This window comes from Mya arenaria, chromosome 8 (assembly GCF_026914265.1).
Source record: "Mya arenaria isolate MELC-2E11 chromosome 8, ASM2691426v1".
Classification (NCBI taxonomy): Eukaryota; Metazoa; Mollusca; class Bivalvia; order Myida; family Myidae; genus Mya; species Mya arenaria.
This window is the reverse complement of record NC_069129.1, coordinates 9588539-9609509: the sequence shown is the minus strand read 5'-3', so window position 1 is coordinate 9609509 and position 20971 is coordinate 9588539. Positions and strand designations below refer to the sequence as shown.

At 34.1% G+C, this 20971-nt stretch overlaps 1 protein-coding gene across 10 annotated transcripts in view; it reads right to left on the bottom strand.

Moving 5' to 3' along the window:
- Nucleotides 1–4161: 4161 nt before the first annotated feature.
- Nucleotides 4162–20971, bottom strand: part of LOC128243039 (probable tubulin polyglutamylase TTLL9) — a 29261-nt gene continuing 12451 nt past the window's right edge. For 2 of the 10 annotated variants that reach the window (XM_052960507.1, XM_052960508.1), the window contains exons 6-19: nt 20767–20808; nt 20246–20299; nt 19872–19928; nt 19173–19229; nt 16860–16971; nt 15869–15988; nt 14982–15116; nt 14667–14798; nt 13538–13625; nt 12106–12227; nt 11743–11876; nt 11050–11163; nt 7946–8073; nt 4162–5838 (exon numbers count right to left, since the gene is read on the bottom strand). In XM_052960507.1, the coding sequence (XP_052816467.1) occupies nt 5759–5838; nt 7946–8073; nt 11050–11163; nt 11743–11876; nt 12106–12227; nt 13538–13625; nt 14667–14798; nt 14982–15116; nt 15869–15988; nt 16860–16971; nt 19173–19229; nt 19872–19928; nt 20246–20299; nt 20767–20808 (1375 nt within the window). In that variant the 3' untranslated portion in view covers nt 4162–5758. The remainder of the gene's footprint in view (nt 5839–7945; nt 8074–11049; nt 11164–11742; nt 11877–12105; nt 12228–13537; nt 13626–14666; nt 14799–14981; nt 15117–15868; nt 15989–16859; nt 16972–19172; nt 19230–19871; nt 19929–20245; nt 20300–20766; nt 20809–20971) is intronic. The other 8 variants (XM_052960515.1, XM_052960516.1, XM_052960509.1 and 5 more) reach the window with 7 other exon arrangements.

Sequence of the window (20971 nt, the reverse complement as noted above, 5' to 3'; positions counted from 1 at the left end):
TATGACCCAAGAACTTGGAACACTATTACAACCCAACCACCAAGCAGGTTTAATGAATTTTCTATTGTGCTGGTACCAAGGGGACCCTATTCCTCAACAATGTCAGGAGCTGTTTCTAGGTAGTACTGCACTATTGAAAATCTCCCCTGGCCGAGGATTGATTATGAAACAGCCCTATGTTTCTAGATCAGCATAGTATATGTAAGAGTGGTGCATATTGGTATCAACTCAAACTACCTGACAATGTTTTATATGGAGGGTGAGTAAGTACAGACTTACAAGATAGCCATTCAAACATTTTGGAGAAACTTAAAGACTGGCCCGTACTGAGTTTTCAGAGTTATGGCCCTTGATTAAAAAAAAATTACCATTTTAAACCAGTAGGTTTGTGGCACAAACATCTATGAAGGTATCTACAGGAATATCTAGCATTGAACTTGTAGAAGGATGATTCACATTGTATTTAGCATGATGTTATGGCCCTTAAATAAGTGAAAATATATAGTACCTACCAGTTTGTGACTTAACATAGTCTCATGAAACCTACACAGAGTACTGTTTAGCATCTTCCTATGATAGGCTTTACATTAGAGTGTATGTAGTTAGACCAGAGTTATTGACATTTATTTACTACAGCATTTATTCATCCACATACCTTACTGCATGTGCTGCTCCTATGTGATTTGACCTAGATTTGTAATGTAATTTATTCCTCGACTTGGATAAAAATGAGCATGAGGACCAACATATTTTGACACACATTTAGTCATGTCTGAAAATATTTCAGCTACTCATTAAGTTGTGCTTAATTTACATTTAGCTACTGCGAAAATTGTGCTTAGACCAGAGTTACTGCCCTTGTTGTTACTACAAGTTTTAACTTACTCAGGTGGGATCATCCCTGGTGTTACGGACATAGTCTAGCTTGAGTTATTAAACGGAACCTTTCAAACGTCCCCTTGCTGTGTTCTATGCTTAATCAAAGTAAATCTACAGCTTTTGACAAACTGCAATAAGTTAATTTATTTTGCTTAAAAATAAATTTTATTATTTTCGCGAGATTGAATTTAAGGGTTGTCGTTCCGTTGCTAAGCAATCGGACCACTCGGTAATTTAATAATTTAAACTCGCGGTTTAATACGCCTGCTACAACAATGCTGGGTAGAGGACGCCCTAAAGGGAGGAAAAGGAAGGTTGGCGGAAGCAGTAGATGTGAGGGAAGATGCACAGACACTTGCACAGCGGCAAAGGCAACCGAAATCAAAAGCCCGCCCAGCCCACCCAGTCTTAGATTGTTTTTTTCCTTTCACCTTTTGTTTAGAATTTACCTGTTATATAAGTAATTAAGTTTAAACTTTGCTGATCAGAAATTTACTTTCATGTGTTGCTGCTTTCAAATTTTATATGTAACAGTATGTATCGCAGCGGTGGTTCAAGTCTGGTCCAAATGCACGCTATGGCAAATTGATGTCTCTCCAGGGGGCGTTCTCTTTGACAGAGAATACCCTATAACAGTCTGGGAGCAACGGATCACAAATTGCCATCTGAATCTATCTGGGGTGCCATCTTAAAGAGTGCCAGGTTTATATAGTGTCTTCTTAATGTGCAACCGCTATATGGGACATTACTCATGACAATGTTGTTTCATATCATCAGACTAAATTCCCATCTTGTAGTCATGGTGATTTATCATAACTGGATACTCGTGCGGATGGGAGTTCAGTATGGAACACTTGACTGTTGCCATAGAGAGGCCACAACAGAGTATTTTTTGTTTGTGATTTAAGAATGTCTAAATATGGAACCATGGACATTGGAAACTGATTTCTGTTTGCAAAAATAGCTGCATTTTTGCTTAAATGGTTAACCAGCGTAATTTGGTTACTGGTAGATTGCATTTGAGGTAGTATTTAATGAAAGTTTGAGGTAAATGAGTGCCGCTTGCTATGGTTCCACATGTTTTGTTTTTTACTATACTTAGTCAGTCGTGAAGACGGGAAAAGACTTCGTTTATACCGGAAGCGGCCATTTTGATTGAATTTATTGAAACCCATGCTAAACCGATCGAGTAACAAGTATAAAAACACTACCCATCGGTAACTTCCCTGTACAAAAACACGAAAACTAGCGTAGAAAATTATACCTGATTATTTTTAGCCTTTTAATAAATTATTACCTGAAAAAATCTGCTTGGCGATCAAAATGGGGTGCGGGCGCACAAAATTAATAAAAAAAAATTTTTTTACATTTTCAAAAAAACAGGAGCGGTAAATCCGCGGAACGAAATATCAATTTGGTGTAGCCTTATGCAGAAGTAAAATTCAGGAACTGTCAATGTTGTTTAATGGTTTCTATTCAACGAAATAGTAAAATTATAGACAAAACTATTTCCATTACATTTCTTCTGAGAATATTAATAGAAATTTGCTCCACATATCAAAGGTTTTGCATAAGGAGACAAAGATGAAAATAATATTGTTTCTACCGGTATGTAATAGTTTTACTTATTACCAAATTCCCATCATATTGAATTGTATAATTTTCGAAATATAAATCTTCAACTGATTTATTGTTAAGAATATAATGGTAATTTCGCTCTTAGAAATGGTAATAAACCTTCCCTTGATTTTCTCAATAATTGCAATCGAAAAAAATATATAAGAAATTAAATTAAAATGGGCTATCAGGATTTCACCAGGAAAGGTCTTAATGCGTAGTCTAGACTTCTATTTTAGAGCTGTGTAATTTAGAGAAATAATTACACTCTTTATTTTGCATTACTCAATTTCTTTTTCAAATTTGATACATTTATAATATTGTTGCAACTATATGCTATCATCTGGTGGAGCATTAACTGAGAATTAATCACAATTTCCACTTTAGATGTGAGAATAAATCCATACTTATGACCGAGGTTTTTAATTAAAAGGCAAAATAGAAATTAATAATTATTCCTATGTAATGATATAACTTGATAAGTATTTATTAAATTGAATTACTGCAAATCCAAAACATAAATAGTACACTGAAATTGTTAACCATACATGACTCAATTTATAAACTTTGTTCTCAGAAGTGGTAATGATTCTGGTAGCATAAAAATAGGCTAAAACTTGGTTTCCGTAACGTTTGTTCTTGGAATATTAATACAATAAATCTGCGGTAAAAAGCTTCTTAATGGAAAGGAATTAATTTCATATTGTAATGATTATGAATTAATTCAAATCTTTCTTTTCTATTTTAGTACAAATTGAAATAATAGAAGGTTATAGGAGAGTACTAGACTAAGTATTAAACAAATCCTAACAAGAACATTTGTAACTGACAACTATATTGTTGGATTCATTTTTCCAAACATTCTACCTACCTGTTATTTTAGGCTACATTTTGTCTGCTACATTTTATCTGTTACTCTGCTACATTTTGTCTGCTGTAATTTGTTTGCTACTCTGCTACATTTTGTCTGCTACATTATATCTGCTACTCTGTTACATTTGTCTGCTACTCTGCTACTTTTTATCTGCTACATTTTGTCAACTATAATTTGTTTGCTACTCTGCTACACTTTGTCTGCTACATTATATCTGCTACATTTTTTTCTGACACTGCTGCTTTTCATCTGCTACTATACTACATTGTGTGTGCTACTCTGCTACAGTATATCTGCTACTCTGCTACATTTTATCTGCTACTCTGCTACATTATCTCTGCTACATTTTGTCTGCTACAGTATATCTGCTACTCTGCAACATTTTGTCTGCTACATTATATCTGCTACTCTGCTACATTTTGTCTGCTACATTATATCTAATACTCTGCTACATTTTGTCTGCTACATCATATCTGCTACTCTGCTACTTTTTATCTGCTACATTTTGTCAGCTATAATTTGTTTGCTACTCTGCAACATTTTGTCTGCTACATTATATCTGCTACATTTTGTCTGACACTCTGCTACTTTTCATCTGCTACTATACTACATTTTATCTGCTACTCTGCTACAGTTTATCTGCTACTCTGCTACATTTTATCTGCTACTCTGCAACATTTTATCTGCTACTATGCTACATTGTCTGCTACATTTTCTCTAAGCAGAAACTGTTGTATGTAAATTTGCAGCACAGTAATAATATAATCAATTATATACTGCTACAATAACAATACTTTTTGAGGCTTTATTGATCAATAAAACACTGAACATTCAATTTTAATTAAACATAATAGTTCAAGTAAATTTCAATAAATATACATGTATAAATGGACGGTATTCACATTTGTCATCACAGTTAAAATATGTATCACCTATGGTTATATTTGAACTAAATTACAGGTTTTTAGAACAAAGCAAAGGGTCAAACACATTGCATATTCTCAACTCAACTTAATGTTAAAACTATTTGTAAATAACAAGTTAAACAATATCAAACAAAGTCAACCATCAAAAACATAGGGTTGACTTTATTCATGTTATCATGTATACTGGCTAGGATACAAAACTGCTGCAAAGCTTAGACCGATGCCCATCCAATTGTTTTTGTTAAGTCACACTGGATATTTATTCAAGACAGATTTATGAGCTTTGCTATATATGTTGTATATTGTTCGAGTTATGAATATATTTTCAATTGAGAACAAGGTTGAAATTCCAATAAGATCCTCTGACAGCGAAACCAAAGATTGCAATACATGTTGGAATGTCAATCCAAAATATATTTAAGCAGAATAGCACAACAATATTTCTTCCTGTTTAGAACCTGACACATGTTCATTCAATTAGTTGAGTCTAGCTGAGCTTAGCCTAGCTTAGCCCAGAATGAATTGATGTGCTTTGATAAGTCATTCACCCCATGAATGTATCAATCCATTAAATGACCACGAACAAATCATTAACTTATTATAAGTGATGACTGATGTACATATTTCAAACCATGGATTAACAAGGTTCATTAGGGTTCAACACAGAACATCCATGGAAAACAAGTTTGCATAAATAGAATTTCACACAAGATAAAATAACAGATGACAAAAGAGAGATTACATCAAAGAAAAATACATCTCACAGATTAGATTAAGTCGACTTGCAATGTTTAATATAAATAACTTAGCTAGTTAATTTGTGTTAAAACATGTTTGTTCACATTAGTCAGTATGAATAATGTTCTTCATTAGATGTTAAAGTTTGTTTTACTAATGAAAAGAATCCTGTAGAATTACAGCGACTGCATGAATATGTTACATGAACTATAACTCGTAGATTCAAATCCACTAAGTCTTGTAGGCTAATAAACAAAATAACAGGACATGAACTTCTGAGCACTGATTGGATGCACTGCAAGTGTTAAACTTATGATAAGATTTAATCAAAAGTCAAAAATGTTTTTATGCCCCTATTATTTTGGCATCATCTAAAACTCAGCATTTAAAACTGAAACACCAGACAGAAACCTCTCTAAGGATGTTTGCACTGTTATGGGGTTGTTTTACAAAAGCATCCTAAGAATGTTTTAAGTTATTGTAACATAAATGTGAAATTTTGAACTGTTATATTTTTGGAGTGATATTTTCTTCTCCTTTAAAATTAACTTTCAATATTGTTGATGGATTGTTTACATTAAGCATAACACATTCTACTTTTGGAATAAAACAGTTAAGGAGATTGATGAAGTGAAGAATCTTCCGTGTGTCAAATGCAGTAGACCTTGGTGACACTGTAGTTCACACGTTCTGTACATCCTGGATAGTGAGGTAGATGTGCCGATCAGGAAGGGGTGGACTTTTTGAGAGCTTGGGCGGCTGTGTAGATCTCACGCAGGTGCTTCTTCCGGTCACAGTGACACCCTGCAATCATCACCTCAAAATTTATTCAAGAAATAAACTGGTATTTATTTAAAATCTCACTACAAGCTAGCTGGAGCAATGCAATCAAATGCTAATGCTCATCTGTTTCTGCATGAGTGTGATTCAGCAAATAAATTTTATGTGGATTTTTTATGTGGATTTTAAATACAGTCAAAACTTGCTATGTCAAAGTCGTTAGGACCTTGGGATTTATTTCAAGCATTCGATACAACCAAAATACTAGAAATGTGTAACTAGCCTAACAACATTCGTAAAATAGTTTGACATATAAACAAAAACATCGAGATAAAGGAGTTTGACATATAAACAAAAACATCGAGATAAAGGAGTTTGACATATAAACAAAAACATCGAGATAAAGGAGTTTGACATATAAACAAAAACATCGAGATAAAGGAGTTTGACATATAAACAAAAACATCGAGATAAAGGAGTTTGACATAAAAACAAAAACATCGAGATTGGAGTTTGACATATAAACAAAAACATCGAGATAAAGGAGTTTGACATATTAACAAAAACATCGAGATAGAGGAGTTTGACATATAAACAAAAACATCGAAAAAGAGGAGTTTGACATATAAACAAAAACATCGAGATAAAGGAGTTTGACATATAAACAAAAACATCGAGATAGAGGAGTTTGACATATAAACAAAAACATCGAGATAGAGGAGTTTGACATATAAACAAAAACATCGAGATAGAGGAGTTTGACATATAAACAAAAACATCGAGATAGAGGAGTTTGACATATAAACAAAAACATCGAGATAGAGGAGTTTGACATATAAACAAAAACATCGAGATAGAGGAGTTTGACATCGCGAGTTTTGTTATGTGTAGTTATCAAGATATGGCTAGTGTTGAAGTTTTTGTAAAATGGCACCAATAACAACTATGCAGGATTATGAAGGTTTGGAGATGTTGAAGACACCTGGCTCCATGTTTATGATAATAGGTCTCAAACCAGATTTCAGTCTCAAGAAACATAACTGAATATTTTATTATCATTGTAAATTTTCTTTTCTTCATAAAATTGATGATGGAAATTGCTGTATATCATATATTATACCAATGTAAAGCTTCAACATCATTTACATCTAGTTTGTAAATTGAATGCAATGTAAGTGAAAAATGGGGCTGACTCAGACTTGAGACTTGCATAAGAATGGTATTATGCTTTGACAATACTTGAACTTTTCACAACACACTGAGCTCCTTGACTTGACATCCTTTTAAGTGCAAAACTCAGTACCAGGCACCTCAAATATGTCAAAGTTTACAGGTAGTCACTTCCGGTAGTAATCAATATTGTATCAATTCTGATTGGTTGTTTTATTTTGCGATAGTTTTGTTGCAAATTTTTCCGCGCTAAAAATCTTCATTCAATCTTGGTTTGTTGTGCCTGACAGTTGTCTTTCGAAATAAGTTGTAAAATATAAAAAAGTGAGCAATACATATTGACTATCATTTGGTGTTGTTTATTCTTTTCCCTTTATCAAATGTTAAGAGAGTTAGCGCACTCGTGTTACATAGAAAAGTCGAGAATAATTTTTTAAAGAATTTTTGGACTTTAAGAGAAAATCATTTTATTATAAAAATATTTATAATCTGTACAATTAACTAATATTTAGCAAAATCAAAATTGGGGAAGTAAGAAATTTGGCTAAATGATATAAGCATGCTTGTTAAACTTAAGGACTTCTGAGAAATTAGGACCAGGTATTTTGCACAATCACAATATGTCATAGCCCATGCACTTGGTTGGAATCTATGTTTAGCTTAACAGATTTAGAAGGTGACAGCAGGATCTTAAAGTCACAATTCGTAACCATGAATCAATTTAAAAAACGCTAAATATGAAAGGAACCTCAGGTAAATAGATAATTTATGATAGGTTTGGGGACTAATAAACAATTTTACTTAGACCTATAAAATAGCAATACAAAGGCTGACAATGACAATGTGTGGGGTAAATGCCAGCTGCGCCAAGTGCAATTACAATATAGAGGCCTTTGGTACTTTCTAGAGTTTACCCCACAAATAATAGACTGACTATATTCTGTCATAACAGTGTTATTACCCAGGAAAGAGTTGGATGTTGTAGAGACGCTGTTTACAGAACATTCCATGGCACCGTCGTCAGTGGTAACAGCCCCATCATCCCAGATTAGGTCAAACCCACCAACACGCTTTTCCTTACCAGTCAACCTAGAAAACATACATTATATAGTTCAACAATATTGATTGTGTATCTCATGTACTTTTTACCTAGCGGAACCTCAGTAAACAAAAAAGTTTGTCAAACAAAAGACCTCCCTGAGCGCCATGTTGTCAAGAATATTTTGACAATGTAATGAAATAATCATATGCATGGACCGAAATGACAGCTGATTTGTCATTGACATATTGGATGCCTTTTAGATAGATTTAAGATTATGACCATTCAAAGTGAAAGGATAGTAGATGCAGTTTTTAATCATGTTCAGATGATGACTGATGGTTGCAGATAAACATGTATCCTCTTAGTAGCAGGGATTAAAAAATTATGATGTAAATTTTAATGACCAGTATGAGTTGTGACCTTGACCTTTGACTATGACCTCAAAATTAAAAGGGGTCAACTACTGGTCACCTCCAACCTAAATGTCAAGTTTGAGGGCCATGGATGCAGGCATAGTCAAGTTATCATACGGAAAAGCTTTTTGCGTTTAAGGTCACTTTGACCTGATGACCCCTAAAATTTGTAAGTCTCCAAATCAAGTTTAAGGGCCATGGGTTCAGGCATTGTTGAGTTATCAATCAGACTTTTTCATATTCAAGGTCACTGTGACCTTGAGCTATGACCTGATGACCCCTAAATTCCATGGGGTTAACTATTGGTCAGGCCCAGCCTCCATGTCAAGCTTGATGACCATAGGTCCAGGCATTGTTGAGTTATCAATCAGACAACCTTTGACAACCTTTTCACGTTAAAGGTTACCTAGACCTTGATCTTTCACCCAATGACCCCTACTGGTCAGACCCAACATTCATGTCAAGTTTGATGACCATAGATCTAGGAATTGTAGAGTTATCACTCTGACAAGCTATGGTTACCGATGGATGGACGTACCGACCGACGGAACATGTGCAAAGCAATATACCGCCTCTTCTTCTAAGGGGGGCATAACTTCAACCGGTGATGAGGATTTATATTTGTGTTGATAATTGGTGATTGTATGCGATTTAGAATATACCTTATATTGCCAGTTGATGAACTCACGGCCCACATATAAGAAATACCAAACCTAATTGATCCTCCTCGAAATCTCCTTGAACTAATGACAAGTAACATAAGTAACATTCTATTCTGTTAAAGACTGGAATAACCCAAGGTCAATCCTTATTACTGAAAAAGGCTAGCTCACTACAATACGTAGTCATCCTCAACAATGGCAATTTATATACACATAAGTCTAATTGAAACAATCTGAAGTGTTGTGATAATGGTTAGAAATATGGTCAAAACACTGGAGATTCACAACCTGCTATACATTTAATTACAAGATTTGCATTTATTTAATATCAGCAGCAATTTATTGAGCACTCAAACTAAATGGAAAGCCTGTCATCATGTGGGGCAAACATACATAAAACAGCGATAGTCACCTTTCATGCACTCACTATTTCCATCACCATACATGACATAAACATCCTTTTTGAAAATTGTAATTCATTAAAAGATGCATTCAAACTTTAAATCTTGTTGCAATTCGTTAAATGATGCCTTCAAACGTTTAGATCTAGTTGCAATTCATTTAATGATGCATTCAAATGTTTAAATATCTCCATGTTTGAGGTCACAATCATCTTTCCTGCTGGCAGTCAGTGATGGTGACGCATTGACCTCAATCTTTCTGATTTAAAGATGAACTCTTTCTCCTAAATAAGCAGTACCGGTATGACAATTAATACAAGGAAACAATTTACTGAAAAGGATAACTAAATATTGAAAACAATGGTTGATATGAAGGATGTAACCGTGTTTAGTTTGAAGGAAAGGTGCAGAAAACACAGTAATTCTACTATATGAGTTGATTGTTGATCACTGTAAATCTTTTACGAATATAATCGCAAAATACCGTAGTCCCTATTCCACTCCAGTGCAATATGGCCGTATTCCACTCTTGTGAGGTCATCTCATAACAAGAATCTTTGTGCAGTGTTAAAATGACGTCATAAAACAAAATAGTGTTACGTCAAAATGACATTTATTATGAAAACATGTGGCCTTTAAGTGATCTAACCAGTAAAGTATATAATAAAAGGGTTATAAGTACTGCATTTTGATCCGGAATGTCATATTCGACTCTCGTGGATTTTGCAGATTCTGCAAAATCCACTCGAATCGAATACAACCTCCTGGATCAAAACGCAGTACTAATAACCCTATTGTATCAGAGATGAATGGATTTTTTAGATAATTTATAAAAAAAATATCTTGTAGTCATGGAAAATGTTCATATGATGTACTAAATGATCAGTTATTGTCCATACATGTTTATTCAAACGATGAAAGGAAAAAAGTTAATATTATAGGATGCCTGACAGCCTAGAAAATGTATTCATAAAATCTGGTGACAAAATTTTAAAACTCTGGATTCTAATTGGCCGCTGAGTTTTGAAGAACTTTGGCAATTTTTTACACACAGTGTTTTCTCTTTTGTCAAAAATGAATTTTGATGATGTTTTACTTCACAGATATACGATATTGATATAAACTAGTTTCAGAACTAAAATACAATTCCCTGTTTGATGTTCTAAATCTTCATACATAATCAGTTAGTATGATTTTAGAAATGTAGCAATTTGAATGTTAATTAATCACTTAATTTCTATTTCTAACATTAAGCAAATTACAGTAAACTAACTTTACCTTATTTAAATCTTTCATTAAATGTTGCTTCAATGTTTTATTATATACACCAAGTTATTCTAATCTTCACAATTACTTTATATCTTTCAAATCAATCCCCAATGATTAAAAAACATTATCAATTGAGGAATTAATTAAGCAGAGTCTGATATATGGTTTGGTATTCAGATCAAGTAAGCTAGGACGCCCAAAGAAAAGTTTATGTACATTCATTTATACACAATTATAAGTTGTAAAGTCAGACAGCTTGCTGCGGGTGAAAGTGTTACCTATTTTCCAGGTCAAGTACATTGAGGACGTCGTTGAGCACGCCATGTTTAAGGTCATAATCATCTTTCCCGCTGGCAGTCAGTGATGGTGACGCATTGATCTCAATTAACCATCTGAAACATGCATAAGGTAATGAGGAATTTCATCAGGAACATTTGAATACCCTGGTTGAGTAGTTTATTTTCAACAAATATTTTCCACCATTTAGATCATTCAAACTTTCCTGTAGATAGTTGTTAGGATAGAAAATAAGCAGGGGGGGAAATGGTCAGAAAAAGAAACAAGTGAAAACTCCTAAAACTAGTATGTTTACTATGCAGAAAAAAATTGAAATGTAGGAGCTCTTCTTTACAGGGACAATCGAAATTTTATTATCTGTGAAAATTGCAAAAGGCTATTCTTATTAATGGCTACAGTGTTTCACACAGAGCAACCTAATGAATATGGGCATTGGAAAGGCAAAGTAAGAGATGTCTTTTTCAAAGGCAATAGCTTTTATGTAAGAACAAAACATTGAACAATACATGTGTTTGATACACAATATAAGAATGTTTCATAAAGTTCCAGCTGTCAGTTACCAAATCAGGGCTATGGACAGATAACAAGTAGGAAAATGCCGAACTATATTCTTAATTCAGGCTTTGTTTGCAGGAAAATGCATCCAATGAATGCTATCTACAGTGTGTACTCACGGTTTAAGCTTGTCATCCAGCAGGACGTCATATCCGTACATCTCGAAGCAGTGTTTATCGTTGATGATGATCTTCTGTACACTCTGCAAGCTCTTGATAATGATGTTATCTATGCCTTGAAACACTCGCCTTGCCTGAAACAATTTTACAGTTTGCACAACATTTAAACTTCTTTGTGAATTCAAGCAGAGGCATATAATAACATACTGTTAAAATGGGATGAAAATTGATAATAATGTATAGGCTTTAACAAGCTTCTCTCTCTTACAGGCATATTGATTTTAAAAAAATGGAAGTCCTAACCAAGGCACACAGAAACATCCAATCTGATAGTTGGGAATCAAGGACAAACAAACTACTCACAGCATCTGATCCATGTTTTGCTGTCAGATATGATCGCAACTGTTGTGTTGCCCACTTGCATCCCTTATCAGGGTCATAGTCTGGGGCTGTCTTTTGTACAGCGACATTCGTCAGGTGTACATCTAGGGTCATAGGTCAAGGACAAAACTCTTTAGCTAGCATACAAATTTGGTGCATTATATATAGCAAGTCTGTAAGATTGCAAAGTGTTTAAAATTATATTGAACAAAAGCTTTCAAGCAGATGCCAATGTTTGTCTTCCTTGCTCCATTCATAGAGGGACAACTCAACAAATATTTAAGCCAGAGTTAATGAACCTGATAAACATGGCTTTTTTCATGTCATCGTGTACACGTGCATCCTAGTTTTATGTGATAATATCTTGCAAGTTTACAAGTCATACCCAACAGAAAAGATTTGCAAGCAACTGTTGACAAAAATACCAAGTTTATAACAATGCCTGAACTTGTTCCTCTAAAAACCCTATAAATAAGCTTAAAATGAATTCTACCAGCACACTTAAGTGCTACATTTCTTTGTTTGAAAAATATATAAGATAAGCGAACACTAATTTTGTCCTGGTTTGCTGACTGACAAACTGACTTACGATTACCATTATGAAAATAACGTCCAAGAAAAATAAAAAATAAAACCGAATTACTGAGCTTCATTAATCTGAGTAAGTTAACAAAAGCATATTAACAGTGCTTTTATGAAGATGTGGCCTACTTTTACATCTGGAGTCATACACAATGCTTAAATAATTGCAGACATAACCAACACTTAAAAAATCAATTATATGTATAAACTGAGAATAAATGAGGAAATTCACTTTGAATTAATGTTGGACTTACTATAGTGGAATAATTTTCACACTAATTATTACATTATTTTTCAAAACAAGTTTGATAATTTCACCTTTCGAATGGTGACTGGATTGTACCAAGGTGGCAACCAATCTGACACAATAAACCATTATATGTCATGGAAATAAAAAGACAATTGATGATAGGCAAAGGCAGACTTTTGAGAATGAGAGTGGTCCAGTGGTTATGGTTCGCTCCTCTCATACAAGCATAACAATATGAATATTTGTTAGAGTTTATCAAAGTCTGCACGCACCCATTAGCTGCATTAAGGCTTTTTAATCTGCCGTGACATCATCACAACTTAAATTGTGCTTAAATGTTGTTTCAGTGACATGAGATTAAAGTGACTACAACATGGATGCTGAGCGCCAGGCAAGGGGGCAACTAGTACCATATTTTAACATCTTGGGTGCGGCAATAACTTGAACCCGCGACTTTTCTCACCCACAGCAAATACTCAACCATCTGGGCAGTATTCTACCCTGGAAACAAACAAAACTAAATGCAGACCAAAGAACCTGACTACCAAATCCTTTACCGCAAGCATACAACTAAAAGGATACATGCATCTTCTATTGAGTCAAGAGAAAATCTTGAATTGGAGAATCGTGCAAACCCTGATCTGTATAGCCACACTTTCAAAGGGTTATACTGAAATGTACAAATAAATTATGTTTAAAAGCAGTTATGATTCAAGGTAAGCCATCCATCAATAGGATGGAAAGATGTGTTAGTGCACCTCAGATATTATCATCAAGATTACTTCTATGTTTAATTGATATCTATTAACAAAACTACTATTTTGGCATGGTTTACATGTTTAACAACACCATAGTTGCACTACTGTTATGTTATGATATATTGGGAGGAAAGAGAGGGAGGGAAAAAAATCTATGATTATATGAGTACTTTGCAATTTTATTTCTTTGTTTCAAAAATATTACAATGCCTATTGCCAGAAGGCTCCTAGAGAAAACCTTAAAAACATTCAATTTTTTGTAACTTTAGAATATGAATTAACCAGTAGCAATGATTTGTACTTATGATGGATGGCTTACCTTAAAAACATTTTCTTTCATCTTAAAATAGTGAAAAATGATTTTGTAACACTTCCATAATTCTAAGACTAATAAGTTTATGAAATGATGTTTAATACAAGTAAAATAATTGCCATCATAAATAAAATTGTGGTATTTGTCCGTCTTAGATATTTTCACTCAGGTGGTGGGTAGGTATTGTTTTTATGACTGAGTGATGACTGACTTAATTAAAAAAAACAAACAGAGTGCTTCAACTGGAATTATGGAAATGTGATGTGTCAGGTGTCAGGAACACACATAATTTGTCTAATAAAGGTCACCATGACCTATTTATCCCAGAAGTAACAGTGACCACCTACTGACCATGACCAATGACCATACTAAGAAAACTGTACACCAAACAATTCAAGTTTTTGATCGGAAACAAAAGTGTGATGCCGACACCGTCTGATTAAGCAATCTCCATGTATCTTCCATGCTTCGCAGGTGACACAAAAACAGTTTTGCCTACTCAAGGAATCAAAAAAAGGTCTGTGTCGGGCACTTGTGGTGGGGAAGTTGGACGGCAAAAAAACACAATTGTTTTAAGCATGGCCACAGTTTGGGGAAAAAAATTCAAGATATACCGGTTAGTATATTTTACAGAACTTACAGAGACTACAAGAACGTAGACTCGGATGTCGAACTTGCGACCACCAATCAGGTAGGGGTCTTCTATGTAGCGCTGGACCACATAGGTCTCCGGGACCTCACGATTTGGGTCAGTCAATGGCTGGTACTCTCCCTGATAAACAAGGTATTATTACACAAGTGTTAATAAAATACAAAACTTTTACCAACAATACTAGCACAATGATAAAACCTCTATATACTTGAATATTTTAAATTGAATTAATTTCATACTGCATGACCCCTGTATGACAGAATACACGACCGTACGGACTAACACAGTATAACGATCACTGACCTTCTTCCAGTCTGTAATGTCCTTGAGTTTGCGAAAGAGAAATATTCCACGACCCTGGGACTTGGCGGCGGGTTTCATAATCCAGATAATTCCCTGGTTCTTCTTGAATTCTTCCACAAATATGTGGTACTCACTCTGTAATACAGAAACAATTTACACAGAATATTAATTATGGTCTGTTTTTTTTGGTACATCACACGTTATTAGTTGAAAAAAGAGGAATCACTGAACGAAACTGGATATAAGCCAGAGTTATAGGCCTTGATGTACATGAGCTTATTGTCTCTAGCAACATGTATGAACAAAGATTCCTTCAAATAATCTTTAATGATTTTAGAGTTGGCCAGATTAAAGTTATTGAACAAAACCGCCACTGCTGATGGCCTCCATAACGACACAAATTTTATCACAATACAAAAGTAACTTCCAAAAATGGATAAGATAAAGCCCTCAATAGAGTTACATTGTATCAACATTTTTGGTAATATGTCATTCATTTCTTTCATCCTTTCCTTTCTTTATTTCAATCATTTCTACTTATGAGTAAGGTACATGTAGCTCAAGCTTGTAAGACCAGGGCCCTTCCCTTATGCACTTCTAGAAGTTTTGCCCAACTGTTTTGGCCATTATTGTGCTCTCATTATAGAAACATGCTAAAAGGCAATTTATGTGCATAGTTCCAATGGCTCAGCCCAAGACATTTCCAGTAGGTTGGGAATTATATTATTAAGTCTAATCATGTGATGACTTGACACGAAACAAGAAAATACAATAGAACAACTAATAATAAATTGTGTCTAGGATTTTTCAGTGAAGCAACAGCAAAAAAACAATATTTTAAAGATTGCCCAACATGAAAGTCACAAGTTAGCCATGTGTGTACTCACTGGTAGTTCGTAAGTGGTCGGGTAGAAGTCGAAGCTCTCAGCCTCTTTTTTACCCATTTCACGCTCTGTCTGCTTCCGTAATCTCTTTAGGTTCTTCACCATCAGGTTTTTACGTGTTAGCTGAAAGTATTACAGTATTGACATTCATTTGTACATGAGCATAGCAAATGAATGTCAAATTCTCAATTTAAGTTATATTCATTGTTCAAATTTTTTTCACCACAACAAATGACAATGACGCTTGTATAAACCACCTATTTTTTTTGTTTCAAAGACAGACAAGTTAAAAATATACATTTTCAATTTCGTGTCCATTCTCCAGGAAAATAATAAGGAACAGAAAAAAATATCCTCATATCTAATCTTCATATTAGTTTTGCACACTGATTATTATAATGACAATAATTCAACACTTGATCAGCAGTGAATAAAACTGACTAATGAAACCTTCTATTCATCTTGAAATTTTTGCTAAACATAATCAACTTCATTAGATATTGAAACATATTTGGAGCATGATTTAGGTCAACCTTCAAAGACTTTTATGGTGGCCTGATCTTCATTAGATCCAGCTCTGTCAGAGTGCATTCGCATAGGAATTAAATCACTGGTCTATTTACCTCTCTGGGGTACAGAAATGTAGTATTTTAATGTGTTCTATGTTAGATTTATCTCCTAATAAATAATTTTCTTAAGCTCTATGTTTATTAACCTTGTACTGATTACTAAAGAAATGTAGGAATTTCTTACACTTCATGTGTTGGATCTAACACATACCGTATTGGTTTTCTAATGAAATGTACAATTTCCTGGTGCTCAGTGTTTCATTTACCTCTTAACATTACAGAAATGTAGAATTTTCTTGTGATTCATGTTTTATTTACCTCATGATGGTTACGGGAAAGGTAAAATTTTCTTGTGACTGATGTTTTATTTACCTCGTAATGGTAACGGGAATGTAGGATTTTCTTGTGACTCATGTTTCATTTACCTCATAATGGTTACGGAAATGTAGGATTTTCTGGTGCTCCTGTAAAAACATGGTGTCGTAGTTTGCATGGAGCCATTCTCTGTCACACCAGTGGAAATCCCAGTCTCCTTCACTGGAAATAAACGTACACACATGCTAGAATTGAATCACTATCACACTAGTCATATATACCTGAAAATGCATGTAGACTCGAAGCATAATGACAACATTTACAAGAGCTATTTCAGTACTGGGTACTACAACAACTTCTGTCCCTGCTTTTTAGCAAAAAAATATATCCATTGACATCTCTCTTCTGCAAGTGACTAGACACCAGTTGTCAATCAAACAATTAGTGACCAATAAAGAATTACTAATTCAGACATCATAGGACAAACATTATTAGCTCTAAACATTGACAACTGGATAATTTTAACAAATATTTATCTGCAATTAAAACTCAGATGCAACTGTAAAATTGTAGTCATTGGTTCAGCATTATATCATGTTAAGTGTTTACTCAAAGAAATACATTTGAATTTTTTTAAATGTAAATGGCAATCTAGCAATATGATGCAATTTACACAGCAATCAGACTCAAGGTTTTGATATGGGAAGGACAAAACTAGCCCCAAACAAGTGAGTAAATTAAATTTACAAACATTTCATGCACAGAACAATGGGTACATCTGAAAGCCGCTCTTTTGACTTTAGTCAGGGATAATATTTGTTTATATTTATGTTTAAATGTTTAAATAAAAACAAATTACTCATTGCATTGCAATTGGGCCCCTTACCCTTACCCTTACCTTCATTAAATGCTACTTATTAAACTTCAGCCTGACTTATTTTACCAGAAAATAAAAATTTGCAGTTTTAAATCTGTTTAAAATGCTTTTCCCTTCACAGTATTTTGTTAACATTAACAACTATGCCACAGCATTAGCTGCACGCTGTAGAGCTTTGTAGCTGTTTGAAGCAGGATTTTAGCTGCCTTACAGGGCTCTATCTAAAACATGCAGCAGAATTGCATATAAAAATTGTGTACAGAAATATCGATCAACCAACATGGATGTTCTGGAGGCATGCTTAAACCTCAAGCTCTTTATGATATGTTTCATATTCAAAATATATCATAAACACTAATTTGGATTCATGTAGTTTTTAAAACACAATTGTAAAAAGAGTGCAACAAGCCGGCACCATCACTAAGTTTTGTCTGTTGTTGTTTATCAGTCAATAAAGTGACATTACTCTACCCCTTTTTAAGCCAGAGTCATGGTTCTTAATATACATGTGGGTATTGTCACTGGTAACATACCTGCAAAGTTTCATGTGAATACTTTGAACAGATTTTGAGTTATGGCCAAGGCTGAGGTTTTTGCACAAAGCCTACAGCAACACTGACAAAACCAAGGCTAACACAATACCAAGACCTTTTTCATATTTGAAAAACTCATATGCTAAAAATCAACAGAAAAACATAATTAGTGAACAAAATATTTGAAATACTTTTTTCCTTCCATATTATCAGTGGTCTACATTAGGCTATAATGTACATGCAGGGGCAGAAAATACATGTAATAATATTTCGTAATAATAGTTGTCTATATCTACATTTTATTAACTATTCAGACAACAAATTTTTAGAACAAATAATAAGGTTAATTCTTCTACTCTAAAAGAGAGTCAAATAAAACAATGAATCAAAAATAGTCAAGGGAAGAAATGCTCCACCTCAGTGTGTTATTAAAAGCTTGTACAGATCTTAAATCATCATGAATTCATTGCCATAACTACCATTTTTGGCGAAATTATCAAAATCTTATTTTAATAAAATGTATTCATAATTGAAAAAGACATTCTGAATTAATGAAATAAAATTTTCTTTGCTGGTAAAATTTCAATGTTAATTCTTGCAAAAGTTTGAGAAATCATATAAAGACAGATGGAGGAGTGATGTAACAATTCATATGGTAATCGCCAACCAGTTATAGATTGGTGAATGAAATCAAACCTCTGACCAATGATATACTGGTTGGCTACTTTGCATATGAATACATGTAAACAAAAAACATTCAATGTGTCTATAAGAGAATATCAGCTGTTGTACGAATGTTATAAAATCTCTCCTACAGAATTACTCCATGACGAAACAGACCCCTATTAGTGACATATAAGAAATATTAAACAGTTTCGAACAAACTTTATTTTTACTTATTTTCAGACTTGAATTAGTTGGCGTTATTAGAGAAAATACAGCCAGTCATTCAGGGAAATATAAGGAGAGGTTGTAGATAGTCCGGAGTATACAGGGGGGTCAAAGTGACTCACACATTTCTTGTCGGGGGAAGGAATGGGGGCATTAAGCCGCCAGTTTTCCCGACGCTGCTGAAAGAGAAATCTACCATCACTTTCTGGTGCACACTGAAGTGTAGTTGACACTAAAACCATCCTCCAACAATTGTTTGCTAGTGGTAGGTGCCTGACAAACTTACCAAAATCACTCAAACTTATATTTCTAATACCTGGTCTTATGTAGGATTAAGTATTTTTTAATTATTATATTCTGTTCTCATGTTCAGTATTAACTATTCATCACACATGTTTTCACAATGTTCAAATATAATGAAAACACTTGACTGCCTTTTTCCTTTGAAAATCAGACAAGCTAAAAATAGTTCCCCACCTACTCACAGCATTAAATCTGGGTTTCACCAAGGCAAACATATCGTTTTTGAAGCAGACCTTATAAACTGTCAAAGCATTTTTTGAAGGCGTGAAATTTCACAAAAGGAACTTAATCATAAAAATATGTCTTTACACTATATTGAATCTAAAATAGGCCTAAAAACCTGAAATAAACCCTCCATATAAACTATAACTAAGATATGGCATAAAAATAAAATAAAACAATAAAAAAAACTTTCCAATAAAAGGTTTTCAATAGATGAACTATTGACTAAGAATACATGTAAAATCAAACTTTCTGGCCAACAAGAAACACACACCAAACTTGTGCTCATGACATACCTTGACCTTGAGCTTGTTGTTGTTGGCAACTGGTTGCTAGGGGCTGAGTTCTGAGAGCTACAATAACAACAACAACACACAAACAAGGGTGGGGCAACACAAGCATACGTGTTAGAAAACAAATAACACATAACATCAATCACAAACTAATGTTTAAAAAAGGTAAGATTATTGACAAATGCATCTGAAAAACCTTTTCATTATAAGACATGTAATTACAAAACAAATAAAGCATAACATAAAAAGCATTAAAGCATTTAAAATTCCAGCAACTATATTTTCAAAAATAAAGGAAGTGACTAAATGAGTCTAGTCTGTATCTGAAAACATCCCCTAATTCCTCCATAACCAAGTGCATAATGTGTGACCCTGACCTAGATTTGCCTGTTGCAACAGACCCCGATCCTGTGCCAGCAGCATTACCCACACTGTAATATTTAAAGCATAACTATTAATATCCTTCCTTCCTTTCTGACTGACTTCCTTCCTGACTTCCCTGACTTCCTTTCTTCCTGACTTTCTTCCTTCCTGACTTCCTTCCTGGCTTCCCCGACTTCCTTCCTTCCCTGACTTTATTACTTCCTGACTTTATTACTTCCTGACTTCCTTCCTGACTTCCTTCTTTCCCCTGACTTTCTTCCTTCCTGACTTCCTTCCTGGCTTCCCTGACTTCCTTCCTTCCTGACTTCCCTGACTTCATTACTTCCAGACTTACTTTCTGACTTCCTTCCTGACTTCCTTCTTTCCCCTGACTTTCTTCCTTCCCCTGACTTACTTCCTTCCTTTTCCCCCCTAACTTACTTACTTTCTAACCCTAACTAACTTCCTTACTTTTTAAACTTTCTTCCTAAACAACTTTCAACAAAGTGAGAAACTATGTTGTATAACAATTTACCCGCTTTTATCCTTGTTTTGTGTGGCTGATTTTTCCCCAGACCTGAAGTATTTTATACTCATACATGTATATAAAATGGTTATAAAAAAGTACCAATGCTTCTCTGTTATTTGTTATCTCAATTTAAAAAGGGGCATAACTCCAAGAATGTGTTTACAATACTAAAGCACTCGTTAAAAGAAATTTTCATTGTTAAAATGTGTAC